Source organism: Harmonia axyridis, chromosome 3 (assembly GCF_914767665.1).
Source record: "Harmonia axyridis chromosome 3, icHarAxyr1.1, whole genome shotgun sequence".
Taxonomy (NCBI): domain Eukaryota; kingdom Metazoa; phylum Arthropoda; class Insecta; order Coleoptera; family Coccinellidae; genus Harmonia; species Harmonia axyridis.
In genome coordinates this window covers 29,258,013-29,277,108 of record NC_059503.1, presented here as the reverse complement: position 1 = coordinate 29,277,108, position 19,096 = coordinate 29,258,013, and the positions used below count along the sequence as shown (strand labels likewise).

Here is a 19,096-nt window from a genome sequence, read left to right as displayed (position 1 = left end):
GCAGATAATCACTAATGACCGAAGTTACTGATGGTCCTGCCTAGGGATTCATCAAGCCAATTAGCTTGGCATTTTAACCAACTATTTAACTTGAAGATCAAGCTCGTGTCAAATCACATACTTGAGCTTGACTTGACTTGATATCAAGCTACTTGATATTACTTGAGCTTGATATGCACGCGTCGCACGGCATATATTTCTGCAATCTCGTGCAAGCTTAGACTGAATAAGGGGATTCCTCGAGCGCCGATAGGCTGAAGCATTCGCCAGTGTGACTTTATTAGTAGTTTTCTCACATTTTCATTAAATCTATTGATAGATTTTGGTAGTTTCAGAAATATCTTTCCAAACTTGGCCAAAATGGCCAATTCTTTTTTACAAGACCAGAATCTTCAACTCTTGTTGAAAGACAATTTTCCAGAATTACTCTTACAATTACAAAAAATCGCAATAGGTTAGGCGATAAAGCTAAGGAATTACCACGAATAACCAAATCTCGCTTGAGTACAGCTGTAATCAAACACAACCCATTTTTATTTTAACATCTTCCTTCTGTATTCACGCTTCTTTTTAATAAATCAACGATTGCTATCAACACATAATTGCATATTTCTGAGTCTTGTATTCATAAAGTCTTATTTTGATCGAATTTAAACTTACTTCTCTAATGACCAAGAGTGTGGTTACGTTTGGTTATCTGCGTATCAATCGCTGATGTTGAAGGACTAGTTCGTGAAGTCAGGTGAATAGCCAACAATAATCAGGTTATTCGCTTGAAATCGCTTTTTGTTGCCCTTCCTTTTTCTTCATTAAGAGGAAATCCTCATGCAACCCACGTAATGTCGAGAAGTATGTGGAGTTATTCACACGTCCCACCCACTAAACCTAAATTGTTGGTTTTAAAGTTCCGAGTATCTATTCGCCTATTACCCAACCTTCCGACTATTTTTGGTAGTATCTCTTTTTCATTTTTTTTGGTGTATACCTATTTCTTTAATAGGAGAGTCTGTTCCTAAGTTTAGTTAATCTCTGGGCCTTCGTGATAAGTTGACATCCTATAATCACATCTTTTACAGGGTCATAGTCATCTAGCCTTTGTAGCTTGTCATTTGGATGTTGATTTGCTTTTTCAAAAATCTTCTCGGCCTTTCTCTTCAGAAATATGTTACAATCTGTGAACGTTTGCTGTGTATCTTCACAAACTAAAGGGCCCATTCATTGTAGCTTTTAATAGCATAGTTTTTGTTCCTTGATTCTTCATTATATGCGGTTTGCTGCATATCCCCAGGCTGTCGACCTTTATATTAGTTAAGGTCTTGCAATTAATTTGATCATTCTCAGTTTTGATTCCTATAGCTTTTACTTTCTATGAGTGGGTGAAGTCTGCTCATTGCTGAGTTTGTTTTATCGACAGCATATTTTTAATGGTTTTTCCATGAGTCTTATATCTAGTGTTACATCTAGGTACTTGACTTCATTTTTCAATTTTGTCACTTGTCCATTCATCCTTTTATTTGTGTTGATCTCTAATCTTCTTTCGGTAGGATAATAGCCTGACTCTTTGGGTCATTTATTTGAATTTTACATTAAATGAACAATTCGTCTGAATCTTCGAGTGCTTTCTGCAGTCTTCTGAATATGAATGACGTCTGCTTGTCGATGCCTGACTGCTACATTCCGTACCATCGGCAGTAGGATTAACAAATTCCTTCGGTTTTTTTGGAATGTCGTATGTTGTCTTAGAACTGAGGTTTGAGGCACTCTTACTTCTACTTGTCTATTGTAGTATATATATATAGTATACTGTGCCATCACTGCCATCTATTTTGACGAATACATCCTTGTCCTTGAGGCTGTTTCTTATCTTACAGGTTTTTGTATAGTATAGCCAGCTATTCTCAAAGTTATCGTGAATAGTTGGGAATGCACTATTTCATCAATCAACTTGATACAAAGAAAAAGTGTTTTTATAACTTTGTTCCATTTATTAAAAATAAACTTTAAAATTATACATAAGACAAGAGTTCCGCAAATAATGCTCAGCGAATCCTCGCAAAATTCTAAGGCCACTCCTGTGAGAAAGTAATTTTTTTGCTTATGTTTTTTATTCTTATATCTATCCTGGATTGAGAACCTTGATACCCAATTCAAAAATATTTGATATTGATATTTCATTCGAAACAGAATTTCAGGAAACACAAATGCCAATGAATATGTAATACCTATATGAATCAATGAAAATTTGAAAATTGACTATTACTTACTTAGGCCCTGAGCACTATAGAGCACTATACTGCCAAACAGATTACTTCTCAAAAAAAAATTATAATAATAATAAGCTATAAACTGAACGTGAACGAGTCTACAATTTCTTTTCATTCCAAACGCTTTATTGCACCCTTTTCCCTAATACCGAAAACTATATAACGACAATCGCATAAAAATACAGAAATACCCATATAAATCGCATAATAAGCACCAATAAATCTCCTAATGTCGAAAAATCGCAGAAAATTGCCCGAAAAAATTGTAATAAACATGAAATAAAGACCGATGTATCAAAAACTTCCATTCACGACATGAAACAACAAAAAAGACCCCAGCTTTGCCAACCGTATCCGACCACACCTCCTTCGATAAATGCACGCCCCTAATATGCACAAAAATAACAAAGATGCCAACCTATAACACCTAAAAAAATCGACCAACAAAAGATCATGTTATTATAACTGATCGTGCAATTTATAGCGAGCATTAAATAAAAAAGCAGTGATGCTAGTCTGAGGTGACAGCCTCCCTGGATGCGATCTCGGTCGAGGTAATCCCTCCTGTAAATATCCCGAAGGATCTGTAGGGATTATCCTTAAAAAATCCTTTGTGACGATACAATACGGCGGTTTGTTAATAGATAGTTACATAATGGGATGTTTATACAGCGCATTAAAAAACAGTTTCAACCTTTTAAACGGACGTGATTGGTTCTTATTGTTATAGAGTACTAGGACGGAGTTCATCGTAAAGAAAACATTGGTTATTATGTTGGTTGGATCCTTGCTAGGGACATTGTTTTCATTGGGCGTGGATGTGTATGGTGAATAAACATCGCTTTGAATTGATTCAAATATCGTCAGTATGGTTTTGAATGAATCATTGTAGAGTGATTACTTTCAGGATCTATCTTGTACGCCTAATTAGTTTTAGCACTAATTTAAATATTCGTGTGCTAACCAATTACTCCAGTAGAGCGATAAAATGATAGAAATCATATTATTTGGGCTTGTCGACAACTGCTACTTATTCCATTATTTCGTCTTACTCTCATCATTATTTTATTAAAAATATTGAATTAACAATGTGCAATATAATATAGGTACATATTTACCTTTGTTATACCTACATACTTATCTATTGAAATATGTATACATTATATCCAGATATGAAATACTTAATCATTCAAAAAAAAAAATAGGTGATAAATTGAATGAATACCTATATCAATATAAGGACGTGTTTCGAATTCAATAGGTATTTGTATACAATATTTTTTTTTAGAATCAAGCAGTTCAAAAACTCACTTAGACTACAAACATTGAGTGTTCATCTTATTGGTTTGGGTGTAAAACAAACCTATAATATTCACAGGGGTAACATTCTTTTTATTATAAAGTCATTTTTTTAATGATTAGGATGTTACCTGTCTGTTGAGGTTTCGAATTGTAAGTTTTTACGTTGACGCATTTTTCGATTTATTCTTTCTTTGAATTTGAAACTGAGATAATTTTATTGGTTCATACCTAAAATAATGTAATAAAGTAAAGACATAAACAGTGTAATAATTCAATAGTCATTTGAAAAAACATTTATCGAGTATTGACTCATTTGAATTTTATAACATTTATTTTCGACGACTTAACCTTATGAAAAAGTTTTTGATTCGATTTTACCTTCTTCGCGTGAATAGCTCTGATCTTTGGGATACCGCAGGGTTCATATTTTGAGCCACTAATATTTTCGGTTTCGACTGATTATTCATTCATTAACTTACATATACCCCATACCTTTATACGTAGATACCTCATACAGTTCCTTAATAATCATATTAACATCAATTTACTCAAATGTTATTGTGTTATTGTTATTGTGAAATATAGGCTCATATATTTTTCAAGATATTATTCTCAATTAATAAATTATTATCTAACGCGTAATTTATTTCTTATTCTCTCCTACATTTTTTTCTCTGTATCTAGGTTTGCTATTTTTTAACGGCCTTCAAATTGAAAGAAATTTCGAACTAGTCAAGTTGAATGATACTTGAAAATGAAATAATAATTCTTCGTTCGAAAATATTTTAAGAAATATATAAATTGGCATGACACACAAGTTTTTAATTCCGGAAAAAGTACCTCCTCGAGCGGGAATCGAACCCATATTTGATACTTAAAAATGTTTGTCTCTTTCGAAATAGATACATTTGCTGCAGAAAAACCGCTCAAGCACAAACTTGTCTGCGGTATGTTGTTTAGTTTTTGAAATTCTTTAAAATAACGCCTAACTTGTATCTGAGAATTTCCTCACTAAATATTTCAAGTCTGGTACATGGATCTTATGATGGAATTAATGAACTATTATGGTGTAATATATTTCAATATTAGTTCCGAGTAAGATTTATAATAAGGCCTATAATAGACGTACAATAATGGTCCAATTATAATTAACATAATTAGATTATTTTTTTGTTGGTTTTTTTATGAGGCACATATCATATTGTCATGTGAATCAGAATTGATCGGACAATTAATTTAATTAGGTATGCTTAATAATTAAAAATGACTCATGAATCTATGATAGCTTCAGAAGGCCTTCGCTGGTGAGAGGAAAATGTATCGGAGAAATACAAATGAATGAATCAATGAGAGTTAAGTATTATTTTTATTCAGATTCAATTTTTTTCTTCGATAAATGAATGACGACCATTTTTTTGGTAAGTTGAGTTTTTGATTAAGCATAAAAGCATGTTTCACAATTTCGTCGAATTCTTTTGATGTTATTTCATATTATATTATCCACTTAACATTTTTCAGGAAACACCCGGCATAAAAGAGCTGCAGAGTTATAATTCATGCCACACATATAAAGAGTTTTTGACTTTGACATAACAGTTTAGTTTTGAGGTCAAAAGGAACAATTTTTGTCCTAAACCATTTTTTCCGATAAAGTCTAGGAGAAAAGCCAAGTCTAATTAGGTATACTATTTTAACCTTATGAATAAGCTACTAAATTAACAATATTAAACTCACTTTTTCCATTCCATTTGGTGAACGGAGTAAAATTTTCAATGCAATAAATGAGTTACCGTATTTTCGTTGGCGCTATTGATTCTAAATGAAAAATCCTGTGCTTCAATTCTTGGATTTTAGACTGTTGAATTTCACAAATAATTTCAAACGAATAATTAGTTGAAAACGGTTCATTATAAGAAACAAAAAATTTATTTTTTAAAAAGATCAAATATTCATAAATGAGCATCAACTCAATTTTAAAAGTTGGGTTTTTAGAATTTCTGATATTATTATACAACATAAATCATAATGAAGAAACTGAAAGATGTGAATGGAATTTGGTAGGTATTTGGAGAAGATTCATCACAACAATGACCAAAAATTATATCCTTCAACACAAATAATAATTTTTTTTTTCATGTATTTTCAACATCCTGTATTTTTCTCACCGAGCTGAATATGGAAGGATGGTTAAAAAAGTGTTTCATTTGACCTCTGGAATCTTTTGTTGAAATATATGTCCAAGTCAAAGACAACAATGAAAACCAATCAATATGTTCGATCATTCTCTTAAGTTATGTACTCACCATTCTGTTCGTTCCTGCCTCCATGTCCTCTGTCATCCCCCAAAATTGCACTGACACTAAACTTCAACACCGGCTTGCTGTCCTTCATCAGTTCTTCGGTACTCAATCTACATCGCAACATACAGTCCAACCTTCCGCAATTCGTGCATATCCTGCCCTTAAAACAATTGCCGAATTTCAAGAAGACATCATTCTTCTCTTCACCCTCACCCTCGCTTCTCGCGTTCTCCGGACTCACACATTTTGACGGATACCCCAACGACTCAGACACCCTGTAGCCCTCTTCAGAGTTGCGCTCAGACTCGTCGTTCTTCTCGTCCACAGTTTCAGGTGACATCTTGCCGTTAGAGAGAAGGCTCTCCATCGAGAAAGGACTAGCATTGTTGTTCAGACTCTTCAGCATCTTCTCCCTGTAGCTTATGAAGCTCTGGAACATCATCGAGGAGTTCATCGGGAAGAATTTCGGATCCACACTGTCTTATCTCAAACTTTCATTTCTCTTTTTTTGTTTTTGTTTAAATACGTTGTTTTTATTTCATTTCTTGCTTTGTTGTCGTTATATTCAGTTCGGTCGATTCGGTTGGTTTTTTCACTGGGAGTTTGACACTTTCGAAATGTTCTGTTGAGCGGTGTTGTCGAGTTGATGGACGGTCGCGGGTGGCTGTTGCAGCGTCAACGTTCGACCGACGGGGGGTTGTTAAACATCGATTCACTTGTTCGTATCGCGAGTATCTGGCGTTTAACCTCCTCAATGGCCCAATTCGTAAACAGTGCCGTTTTAAAAAGCTATGAATTCATATTCGACCCTCCAAGTTCAGTCTTTTGCGCACGGAGGGGGATGAATTGCCGACTGCCAGTTCCGCCGGTAGCTACCCTCGCTGCGAGTAAGGGGAGGCGCCTGGTAATTTAGGGGTGGAGTTTTCTTTATCTTTATTTCACCATAGGGCGAATCTTAAATTTCGATACGATTTCGCGTTTAAACAGTTATATGGGATTGAGAGGACGTGGATTATTGCGTTTTATTGCCAACCCCTAACTTCCCTCCACCCCCTCCTGACAGCCCGCTCAGCGATGATTATATTCTCTCGCGGGGAAGGAAGTTTATCAAAGTCGTGGTTTGAGGTCGTTTTTGTGTTCTTGGAAATCTCGGGCCAGGGAGATCTGATCCGGAAAATGACTTCGGTGCTTATGTTGATTATAGTAGTTTGCGGGTTGTTGGAGTGTTGTTATTCTTTATGGATTAGGTATTCCGATATGAAAATTGAATTGTTCATTGGATACTTGGGTTATTCTGGCTCATTATTTCCGATGAAAATCTTCAAGGAAAATATTTTTGTTACAACAGTTTCATATTCGAATCTAGGGGATTACAAAAAAAAATCTACCTTCAATTACCTATTCATATTCTTTGAATATATTAGATTTTCTCTAAATAAATATAATGCCCAGATAATTATTCTCGGCGTCATTCGTTTCTAATTCCGAATAATATTTAAGATTTCAAAGTTTTCAAGGGTTAGAACTTCACAAATAAATTATTTCATTTAATAGCATGGTGCCATATGGTAAACTTTTTTATTACTCAAACCTAAAACAATTTGATTTTCAAATGTGGAAATTCAAGGATATGGAAAAAACTACTGTAAATTTTTCATATTTCTTAAATATATTTAATTTCCTTCTATTTGACATAATATTCAAGAAAAAAAGCAAATAATAAATATAATGCCCAAAAAAGATTTACATTCGACGTAATTCGTTTCTAATTCCCAATGAAATAGGTATTCAAGATTTCCCAGTTTTCAAGGGTTAGAACTTTACAGATGAAATAGTTCATTTTTTATCATGATGCCATATGGTAAATATTTTTCATTAATTAAACCTTCGATAGAAATATTTTTCTGAAATCAATTCGATTTTCAAATGTGAGAAATTCAAAAATATGGAAAAAACAACTAAAAATTTTTCATATTCCTTGAATATCTATATCTATTATTTTTCCTTTCATTTATATTCGCCGTAATTCGTTTCTAATTTCGAATAAAATATTCAAGATTTCAAAGTTTTCAAGGGTTCGAACTTCACGAATAAAACTGTTTATTTTATACAATAACGGTACAGTAAAAGGTGACTCAATCTATTATGTCAAGTTAGACTATTTCATTTTTTCTGTGATGAACGAAATTTTTCAAAATTGCTTCCTAGATACTTGAAATTATGAAATTCAAGATTTTTTTTGCTATAGGAGGATATATGGTGGACATTTTTTGTATCAGATTTTATGAAAATGCGCTGCTTAGAGGAAACTGCAAAATGGAAAACTTTTGGATTTTGCACATTTCAATAAGTGAACCCAAATTTCAAAAGCTCTTGAAAGCTTTAAGCGAAACATTTTCAGACGTCGGTACGAAATACATAAACCAAAAGAAAGCAGAAGACCACACTGAGAACAAATTTGTGTTTTTTTTCACATTCAATAAATTAAAATTTTCATAGGAATATTGTAAAATTCTTATAAAAAGGTATAGGTAAATATGATGTGAATTTCCGGTGATCATGAAATCAAAAAAATATATATATTTATGTAGCATTCACTCGGAAAATCACAACTACAATGTGATATCACAATAATTATTGCGAATTTCAATGAAAAATTACAATTTCACAAGATAATTATGATTTTTTAAAATCTATTTACTATTTGTGAATTTGCAAAGAAAAGTTGTACTTTGCACAAATACAATGTCGTACATAAAATTCCCACAAAATTATTTAATCGCAAAGTATTATCACGATAACATGAATTTATTTCCGAGATTCATAAAGATATTTTGATTACTTTTATGTATATCGATTCACAACAATCAAGATTCTCAAATCGAAAGTAGATACTGTACACTTTCTCAAATTGAAATTAACTCCCTACCCAATTTGTTCTATCGAAAATCTATCAAGATTTCTAGCATTTATATTTCTGTGAATATGTGAGTTTTTCAAATGTCAGGTTTAGCAGATTTTAAGGAGTAAATTTGTCGAAATGCTAAACTTCAACAAATTCTTCTGACAATTCGTGAAAATTTCATCTTTTTGGCGTGAAGGGAAAAGAAATAGCTGAAAATTCAAGACGAAAAACAGTTTTTTGTGAATAACTCAGAAAATATCCATTTTAGGGCAAGGGTGTGATGCATATACTCACATTACTTTTTAACGTAGATTCAATATCTGCCATAAAAAAATGGGGTTCTAATTTGAAAAAATTGATTTTTCACGATTTTGTCATTCCTAACTTTGAAAGCGATTTTTTCACCCCCTGTATCATGAATCGCGATTTCGATTTTCAAAGTGGATACATCAATCTTACATCTTGAAAAATCCCAAAAATGAAAATTTTCCTTCCAAAAACCTCGAAGTTATTCTTGTTTCAGAGGAGCTCTATTTTCGATTTTTTTTTCGAATTTTCCCGCTCAGAGAGAATTTTCCAACCAAAACTGAAAAATGTTACATCAAAATAACTTGAAATTTTCTAAGGAATCTATTTCTGCAATAAAAAAATGGTGTTCTAATTTGAAAAACGGAAGTTGACGTCATTTCCGGAAAAACCGGAGGTGCTCATGCCTTGAAAATATTTCAGATTTCATCAGCATCGTGAAATACTTATAAGTGCTGAATTTCATGAAAGTACGTTCAGTAGTTTCCCGTATAAATATGGGTGAGGTTCCTCGTGAAAGACCCTGTATACACAGGTAATATCAAATAATCACAATTTTCCTTATAATATTTACAAGGTATAACACACAATATTTTTTCAGAACTAAAGTCATTCTATTCAATACCCTATGGACATTAATGACGACAAACTACATAACAATCAGAAATTACATGCTACATGACATGTTCCATCATTTATAAATTCATAATGCTTTTCAGTGAGAGAATTACTATGGAAACTGTATCATCAGGTAATAAAATACAATATAATATGTATCGGGTGTCCCAAATGCGTTGTCCAGTTAGGGGATCTCAGAATTCCTTTGAGCTAGAAATAAATGAATGGCACATTTTCGGACTCGATTGTCGAGAGAATTAATGAAAACCGCAACCTCAATAATTCAACTGTTTTCAAGCTCTAAGAGGAAAGTGGAAAATGGCGTAAAATGAAAAGTTCTCATAACTTCTTTATTACTGGTGCTATAAACATGAAACAAAACATTCTACAGGCACTTGGAATTAGTTTTGGAGTTATAATACAAACTTGTAATTTTTTGAATCATATAAACCATTCAAATTTCTATTACTAATAAAATCGTTTTTTTTTCCTTCTCGAATATAATATGATATTCTTTTAAACTATAAAAATCAACAAAAGTTTCAGTTTCATACGGCAAATCAACCAAGTGCCTAACTATCATAATCTGTGAACCCGATATACATACATATCTCACTTATGTTCTTCTTCAAGTATCTCACATATTATTATGTTACTTCAACACGTCAGTTCCTGCATCGAAATTCACAAGGATTTTATTATGGATTTTCAAAATATTCTTAATGTAGAATTCCTTCCAGAGTTCCATCTTCAATTTTTTGTAATTATGGTTTCGTTTGAATTCAAACAGTGAAACATTCCGAGAGCCATATCCACAGGCAGAAGGAATTGAAAAGTAAAAAGTAATTGTCATGAAAAGAATTCTCCACTCTAAATATGTATTTGAATACAAAATGAAAACATATATAATAATTGTACAAGGATTAAAGAAAGATTTTTGATATATATATTATTTGGTTCGATATTCCACGAATGTGAAGACTTTTCCACAATTTTTGAAAATAAAAGAATTTTCTATCGATTTTTTCCAATTTTATATTTCCAATCAGGCAACATGCTTATTACAACGTGTTACGTACATGAATAGCAATATGTACCTAATGGATTTTTCTTTATTATTTATAACCCAGCATTATTTAGTGCTTTGGTCTGCAACTTCAATATAGAATGAATTTCTTGAGGGTTGTTTTTTGAAGATAATCATAACATTTTAATTCAATTGCCATTTACCAATCAGGTAGTAGTTGAACACGATGATTGAAACCAAAAAGAAATATTTTTATTTCTTTGTATCACTGTTGAATACTTTTTTTTATATCCATCAGGAACATTCCAATCGAGGTAGATGATGTCAAAATAGATTTCTCTAATTGTAAAAAGAGACTAATTGATTTCTTTTTGTAATTTATCGGAGAAAAGACTAAGCTAGTGAATTATAAGCACCATCAAACAATTCTCAGATAAAAGGACATTTTAATTTATGCATTATTGATCTCAGACGTTCATTCGCATATTTTATGTGGTCAAACCATTGTAAACGCTGTTCATTGGCTATACCTACCCAAGTATGTATTTCATTGATGATACTTTTCTATTCTGGAGCATAAACAGAATCAGTTTGAAGAAGTCAAATTAACTACCAATTGGCATTCTCGTGATCTGCTAAAAAGTTTAACTACACCTCTTCCCTCAACGTTTTTGAGATTCTACCTCTTTTCAGGATGATGAAGCAATCTCGAACGTTCTTCTCATTCACCGTGATTTTTTACCACATGCAAAAATTCACAGTAGGTGTTTATATAACAAAACCGTATTTTCAGCCATTGATAAGACTTTCTGTAAAAAATTCATCCAATTATTATTGTCCATTCGTATTCAACGACATTTCTCACTTCTTTTCGAAAATGTTTTAAAAAACGTGTAAATTAGCATCTGCATAACTGATTCCCTCTGTCCATCAACAAATTTTAGTGATATCATTCACATTGAGCAGAAAAGTATTGGCCTCATCACCGTTCCCTGGGGAATACCCATCTTCGTCACAATCATATCTTACCTGCTCTCCCAATCTAATTCATCGGATTCTATCAGTCAGATAATGCGCCCTTAGATTGTGGGCAGAACTCCGAACACCGTAATCGTTTAGTTTCTGGTTTAAAATTTCATTGCAAATAGCTTTTTACGTTTGAAAATACCAACTTGAGCATAAACAATATATTTTGATAATACGAACCGATTCATGAGACGTAGTTCGCGAAACATCACGAGAGCGCAGCTCGAGTGGTGTTTCGCGAACTACGTCTCGTGAATCGGTGTATAATCATCGAAAATTGTCTATTCTCTTGTGATTTTATAACTGAAAATATATTTAAATCCGCGACAGGACAGCTGCGAGTATCAATATAAAATAATGAAATATAACCATGAAATTAGTGTGAAACTGAGATATTTCCGCACAATTCTGTTCTGCAAGGTATGGCTTAATGAAAGGATTTCCTACACAATTAGAAAAATATATTTCTGCTTCAACGAGGGATAAATGAAGAGTTCATGGAATATAGAGGTGGAAATAATGAACCATTGTATTTTTTTAATTTGGTTCGAGGAATTACAACTTCGACCCATTAAAACCTCGTCAGAAAAAACTGGAAAAACAACTAAAGCAACCGTGGCGAACGCAATTAAAATTATAATTACGACAAATTTTCACAAATCAGTTGCAGCGGACAGAGCCGGCGCGAGAGGGGTGCGGGCGGTGGGGGTTGCGATAAGGAAAACGCCGACAAAAAAAAAACAAAAACGCCCAGCACATCCTCGCGAAAGGCGAAAAAAAAGCGAATTATATGGGGAAAAAGCGGCCGTGTTTTTAATCTAAATCAGCGACTGGCGGCAGATCGCTTATACATGGATTGGCCGGGAAAAGGCAGGAGAAAGAGGAGAAAAAACACAGAGTCGAATCGTTTTTCGACGACATAAAAAAGCATTGATTTACAAGGCAAGTCCGAACGCGGCGGGAGTGGGGATGGATTGAGCACCAATGAAAATAGATTATTCCAGGGACCGCCTAGCATTGTTCGCCCCTGTGTTTTTATATCTTTTTTAGCGTTCTACCCTCCGCGAGAGAGGGTTTATTAGGACCGAAGGTCCTTGGCGAATTTGGGCGGATTGAGCAGAAGACGGGTTTCCAAGAGGCTCGTTAAGGGTGTTAGAATTAAAGTATGTCTTTTCGATATCTTGAATCGAAATAGAATAGAAAAATCAGGAAAGCACTGGCGTGAGGCGAGGAGCGTCGATCATTTTTGCGCTAATTGAAAATAAATTAAGGAACGCTCAACAGTTCTTGACTTCATGTCAGTGCTTTCCTCATTTTTTAATATTTGTAATAAAATTTTGATTTTTTTTAATTTCTAATAAGATTGTGTGTTCTTAATCATATGCTCTAGGATGAATCTATGAAATAGCAAAAGAATAAAAGTATTCAATCTCAATGACATGAAAATTTGTCTAGTAGGTACCTAGTGGTATGTTTCGATGTAAGTTTGAATGACCTGAAGAAGAATATAGTAATGTTCGATAGCAGCAGTCTTTAGTGGGATATTGATTAATTATATTCATCATTATAAATAGAATGTTGATTTTAATGAAGTATCTTCTTATTATCAGAGCTGTGCCAAAGCTCAGTAATGAAATCAAATCGAGGAGTTGAGGTGAGCTTATTCAAATAACTTCATTTTCAAACTGAGTTGGCTAGTACTTCAATTCTAAAATCTGAGACATGACAACATAGTATATATTCATTTCTGTGGTTTTTTTCCACAACAGTACAGAGTTGCATTTAGCCAAAGTAACCAATTTTTTGAATTTCACAGATGGTTTTTTTTTTTTTAAGATCAAGTTACTCGAAAACGGCGTTTTGTATGAGAAAATATGAAGAATACTTTTATTTTTTCAAATTAGCTAAATATTCTTCAATGAACGTTCAAATTACTTTTAAGAGTTGGGTTCTTCGAATTTCTGGTATTTTTATGAGATGTAATGTTCATAATGAAGAAACTGCGAAAGATGTGTAGGGAATCTTGTGTTCGGAAAAGATGTATCACATCAAGGGAAAGCTATATTCTAAAAATTATTTCCTTCGATAGAACCATTTACAAGATATAGCCGAAAATTACATTTTTTTATCGATTTTCAACAGCCTGTATCTTTGTAACCGGGCCGAATCGGAAAAAACTATAAGAAAAAAGGTCCTTCTTTTGACCTCAGGAAGCTTCGGTTAAAATATATGTACAAGTCAGAGACCACCCTGTATATTTCTGTTATCTTTATGCTTAGTTGCACACTCTCAGAAAGATCATTTTTGAGAATCATTTTTTCAACATTATTAGATTACATTGAAGGTACTTGAGAAATATACGATATATGTATAACTAAGGTCAATTTATATGAAAAAATTCAAACTGATGCGAAATTAAAATCAAGAAATTCTTCACAAAACCGGAAACAAACTGAATAATAATGAAAAAAGTTTTGAAGAATTTGTGTTTCCCAATACGAAATATTATGAAAATATAAACGTGTCACAATTCAAGGCTGATTTAGATCATTAAGAAGGTGAAAAGGAAATTCTCTCGCGAGAGTTAATTGAAAATTATGAATCAATATTCGCAAAAGATAAATTTGATATGGGATAAGTTAAAAATCATGAACCTAAAATAAACTTACATAAATATACTTAAAAAAAAACACTACAGATGTTCATGCCCAGATCAAATGGAAATTGAAAAACAAATATCGAAATTATTGAGACCGATCTCAACAAAGAATCGACTTCTCGCTGCACCAGTCACAATAGCATTAAAAAAAGACAGGATTATGTATAGATTTCAGGAAATTGAATAAACTAGTCGTTCCAGAATCACAGTCTCTAATAGATGACATTATTTTGAAGACTGGAAATTGTAAGTGGTTTACAGCGCTAGATATAAACTACGCAATTTGGTCCATTCCTGTCAGGGTGAAATATAGAAAAAAAATTGCATTGCATTGCATTGCACAACAGGGACATTAGTAGTGGGAGTGCTTGCCATTTGAACTTAAGAGTGTCCCTGACATTTTTCCTAATATTTTAAATAATATGATATTATAAGAATAAATAAGTTGTAGTCTTTTCCATTCGTGTGAATTTCATAGATGATCTTTTAATTTTCTCCGAAACATTTCAGGAACATCTTATACATTCGGAAAAACTGTTGAGAACAATATATTTGAGGATTCATAAGGTGATTACTCCATATGAATAGGTAGGTGTTTTGTAAATTGGAATAGCTATGTGTTTTGTATGGATATAATACTTATGAGTCTGTTGAATAGATATGTTTAATATTGTTGTCTCCTGTCTTGTGCTTTGTTGTCTTTCATAGTTTTGCTTTGCATCTTGATTTCAATTTTGACTTTTCATGACGCTGTTTTCTGTTGTAATTGACATTTCCCTCAATGAGTTGTTTTCAATGTATGTTTTATTTTTAGCCTTGAAAAAGACCAGAAATAAAGGTCAAAACGTCGGCATTTCATAACGGAATTTCATTTCCCTAGTCCTCTTAGCCAATACATATACAGCAAACATCATGAAACTTTCATTGAAAATGAAAAGATTAGTTAAGAAAAGGGACGGTTTTTATAAACAGTTGAGAAGGGTAGGGAAACTTTGTGTATCAGAAAATTTAGGAAAAACAAAACACTGGTGGAAAAATCCACAAAAGTTTTGGTCATATATAATTATAATGCTCTTTATCACAAATCGATGGAAACTATGGTTAAATTAAACGAATTACTGCTTGACCCCAATGCTTTTCTCTTGATTAGACCCCCAGTGATTATCAACTTTTTGCAGACCTAAAAAGTATACTCTAGGATTAGAAATTTGGCTTCAAGGATGAAATGATTGCCGGGTTAAAAGCCTACTACGTGAGTAAAAACGAATCTTAGTACAAAAAAGGTTTTGAAAACTTAGATGATCGCTCTTGAATTGTTGACGAGTAATGTTCAATATTTTAGGACAAAGTTTTTTTTTTTAAACATACAATAACAACATCATATTTTGACTGATAATATCAATGAAAAGTTCTACTCTACCTCTGCCGGAGGAAAAAGAGTGTTGCTATGTCAACGACGAATTATTTTTCCGTCACCGCACCAGAGGGAAAAGTGTTGCCTAGCAATGATAACTATCAACTGTTGAACATCATATCTTTCAAAAATAATTGAGCATGACAACCCTAATAAGTCAAATTTTATACATTAATCAATCAATTCATCAAGCCAAGTAGCTTGACATTTCAACTAACAACTTGACTATAAATTCAAGCTTATGAAAAATTACATACTTGAGCTTGACTTGATTTGATTTTAGATATTTATTGATTGACTTGATATCAAGCTACATAATATTACTTGAGCTTGATATGCACGCGTCGCACGGCATATATTTCTGCAATCTCGTGCGCGCTTCGACTAAATGAGGGGATTCCTCAAGCGCCGAGAGACTGATGCATTCGCCAGTGTGACTATTTGGTATTTTCAGAAATATCTTTTCAAACTTTAACAAAATGTCCAACATTTTTTCATCAACGCCAGCTTTTTTGGCCTCTGCTGAAAGACAATTTTTCAGAGCTGCTTTTACAGTTACAAAAACCCCCAATAGGTTAGGCGACAAATCTATAAGATGCCTTATGTGTCTTAGATCCTGGATAGAAAATTATGAAATCAAACAAAGCCTGGAGGTTTCTCAATATTAAAAAACTTAATATTTTTATTATTCTTTATTTTCTCACGATTTATAGAGATTTAATTCATGTTTCTATTTCAAAAAAGTTGATATTTTCGGTTCTTTTATACAATAAGTTTTATAAATAAGTGTTTTTTGCAAGGTTTCTTCTCATTTCATCATTTTTTTTTATTGATGTGACACTACACAATAAAACAGCAAAAAATCAAGTAGCTTGATATAATTCAAGTACTTGATAAGTAAATACTAGACTTGACTTGAGTTTGAAAAACTACTACTTGGCTTGAGGTTGACTTGAAATCAAATCAAGCTCAAGCCAAGTAGCTTGAACATCAAGCGAAGCCGTGAACCCCTACAATCAATTAAAACGATCGTTAATGTAAATCTTATTTGAAGTTGGATCTTGGATCGCCTAATTTTTATTAATTTCAAAACGTTTGACATAAAATAACATATTTTATTCGGAGAAGAATTGGCTCGCCTTCAACACACAGTATCACAGGATCGCCATAAAAAGTAAGATTTCTCCTCCCTACTAATATACTATTTTGTTATTCAGCTATACTATTTTATGCGGTATAACATCAAAACTAGTAGGCATTTGCGATGAACTAAATCCCTAATCCTTTAGCAGTACACCAACTTCCAAATAAATCATTTCAGTAATTGGAAATGCAAACGTAGATTCAATTTTTTTGTTCAACATTTTCACAATTTCACGTAACGTAGGAAACTGTAAAAACGTCGCCTGCTCTACCAATCGTCCGGTCAATCGGAACGAAACAATTGAAAAAAACCCCGCGGTGATCGGACGTTGCTCATATCAACGCGCGTTGACGTGCGTCAAGTGCAGCTTTGCGATTCGACGTCGAAACAAAAAGTTTCGCGCTCGACGCGTTTATGAATTCGCGCGTCGAACTTCAAACAATTATGACAATTGCAATCTCGGCCACGTCGAAAAGGCCGGCTTGCGGACAGGGGGTTCCGACGGGCGCTGTTTTGGGGTCGTTTTAATTGTTATCGACGCACCGGCTGATGCGGTATGATTATTACGGAGCGTAGAATTTGATCGGGACGTTTGAGGTGTATTTGCAGTTATGGGCAGATTCGAATTATCAGGGACGTTCGATATTCTATTATTACTGGAATTACTAGAGAATAAATTAATATTTTTCTCGACAATATTCACATAGGTGTTCTGCCTTTAAATTCACCAATAGATTCTTTTTTTGGAGAAGTTGTGAATGTAACATAGGCAGTGACGGATTAAGATAACTACATATGCAGTGGCGGATTAAGACAACTGGAGGCCCAAAGCACAAGGCAAATCTGGGGCCCCCTGATCCAGATGAAATATTTTTCAGACACTTCAGAAACACGGACGGTGCGAGCAATTTTGGCGCCTGAAGCAAAGAATTTTTTGGCGCCCCTGCTGAAAAAGTATCAATAAACCCCCCCCCCCACAGAAAACATCAGCTGTCCCGATTATAATACGCCATTTTGGATTTCTCTATTGGTTTTGCTAATCGTTTCCTTTCTAAAGTCGTTTCCACTGAGTTTATTTTTCTTTCTACAATAAATTCCTGGATTTCTTCGACGCCGATGAACAATGCGTAAGTAATATATCCGATTCTCACATTCACAATCGATCACATACGATCAATGAAAGATTACCTATCACACCACAAGATACAAAGGGCGATAAGGGATGCAAAACTTCGAAAATTAAATGAGATTAAAAACATATGTTCCGGTGCATTAAGCATTTATCAGTAACTAGTTTCGAATTCAGAATCGTAGGAATTTTTCATATGTTCAATGTGTAAACAACTTCCTCGTAATTCGAAGTGTTGTTTTTCGTCTTTGTGAAATACATATCATCCCTCATTCAATAAGGGTAATAGGCAATGCTGCTTATATTGGTTGGGTTGCAATGTGTTATTTATTGAACAGGCAGCGTAGTAAAGACGGTTTGGAGATTTTTATTGCAGGGAATGTTAATAAACGCAGCGAAGCGGACCAACCTCATATTGTTTTCAAGAATCAAGACTATATTTTTTCAAAAATATGAAAGGGCGGCCACAAACTGGGCTAAATTGCCGCCCATCGAAGAGGCGCCTGAAACAGTCGCTTCACTGTTTCACCCCTTACGCCGGCCCTGTTCCGAAAAAATTTCCAATGCAAGGATAAAATGATTTCCGTTCATGTAATCATGCATAATAATCAAAATGAAGTATATGGAAAATTTAAAAATATAACTTCACCAAGGATGAATTCATCAACATGAATTATGTAAAATATAAAATTATATAAAATATGAGAAGAATAAAATATCGAACTAAAAATATTCATAAAAATGAAATAAAACGCATTGGTAAAAAGGAATCAATGTTACAAGATGAAACATTTTATGACCTGAACCAAAGGGATGGCATTGTATGTTTGGACGATCACATAATTATTATTTGTTTTTGGCCGTTTAGCTTTTGTGGCGTATTAGGACAATCATAAATCATAGTTGTTTTTCACTTGGCATATTTTCACTTGGCTTTCTTTCAATGTGTTTTATCTAGAGCTAGACTAATTCACACTATCTGTTCCTGAACTATCAGCAAAC

General features: G+C 33.4%; 1 protein-coding gene across 1 annotated transcript in view; it reads right to left on the bottom strand.

Annotated features, from left to right (window-relative positions):
• Positions 1–7,042, bottom strand: part of LOC123675862 (homeobox protein engrailed-like SMOX-2) — a 39,001-nt gene extending 31,959 nt beyond the window's left edge. The window contains exon 1 of the mRNA XM_045611401.1: positions 5,870–7,042. Within this exon, the coding sequence (XP_045467357.1) occupies positions 5,870–6,320 (451 nt within the window). The 5' untranslated portion in view covers positions 6,321–7,042. The remainder of the gene's footprint in view (positions 1–5,869) is intronic.
• Between the last annotated feature and the right edge of the window lie 12,054 nt (positions 7,043–19,096).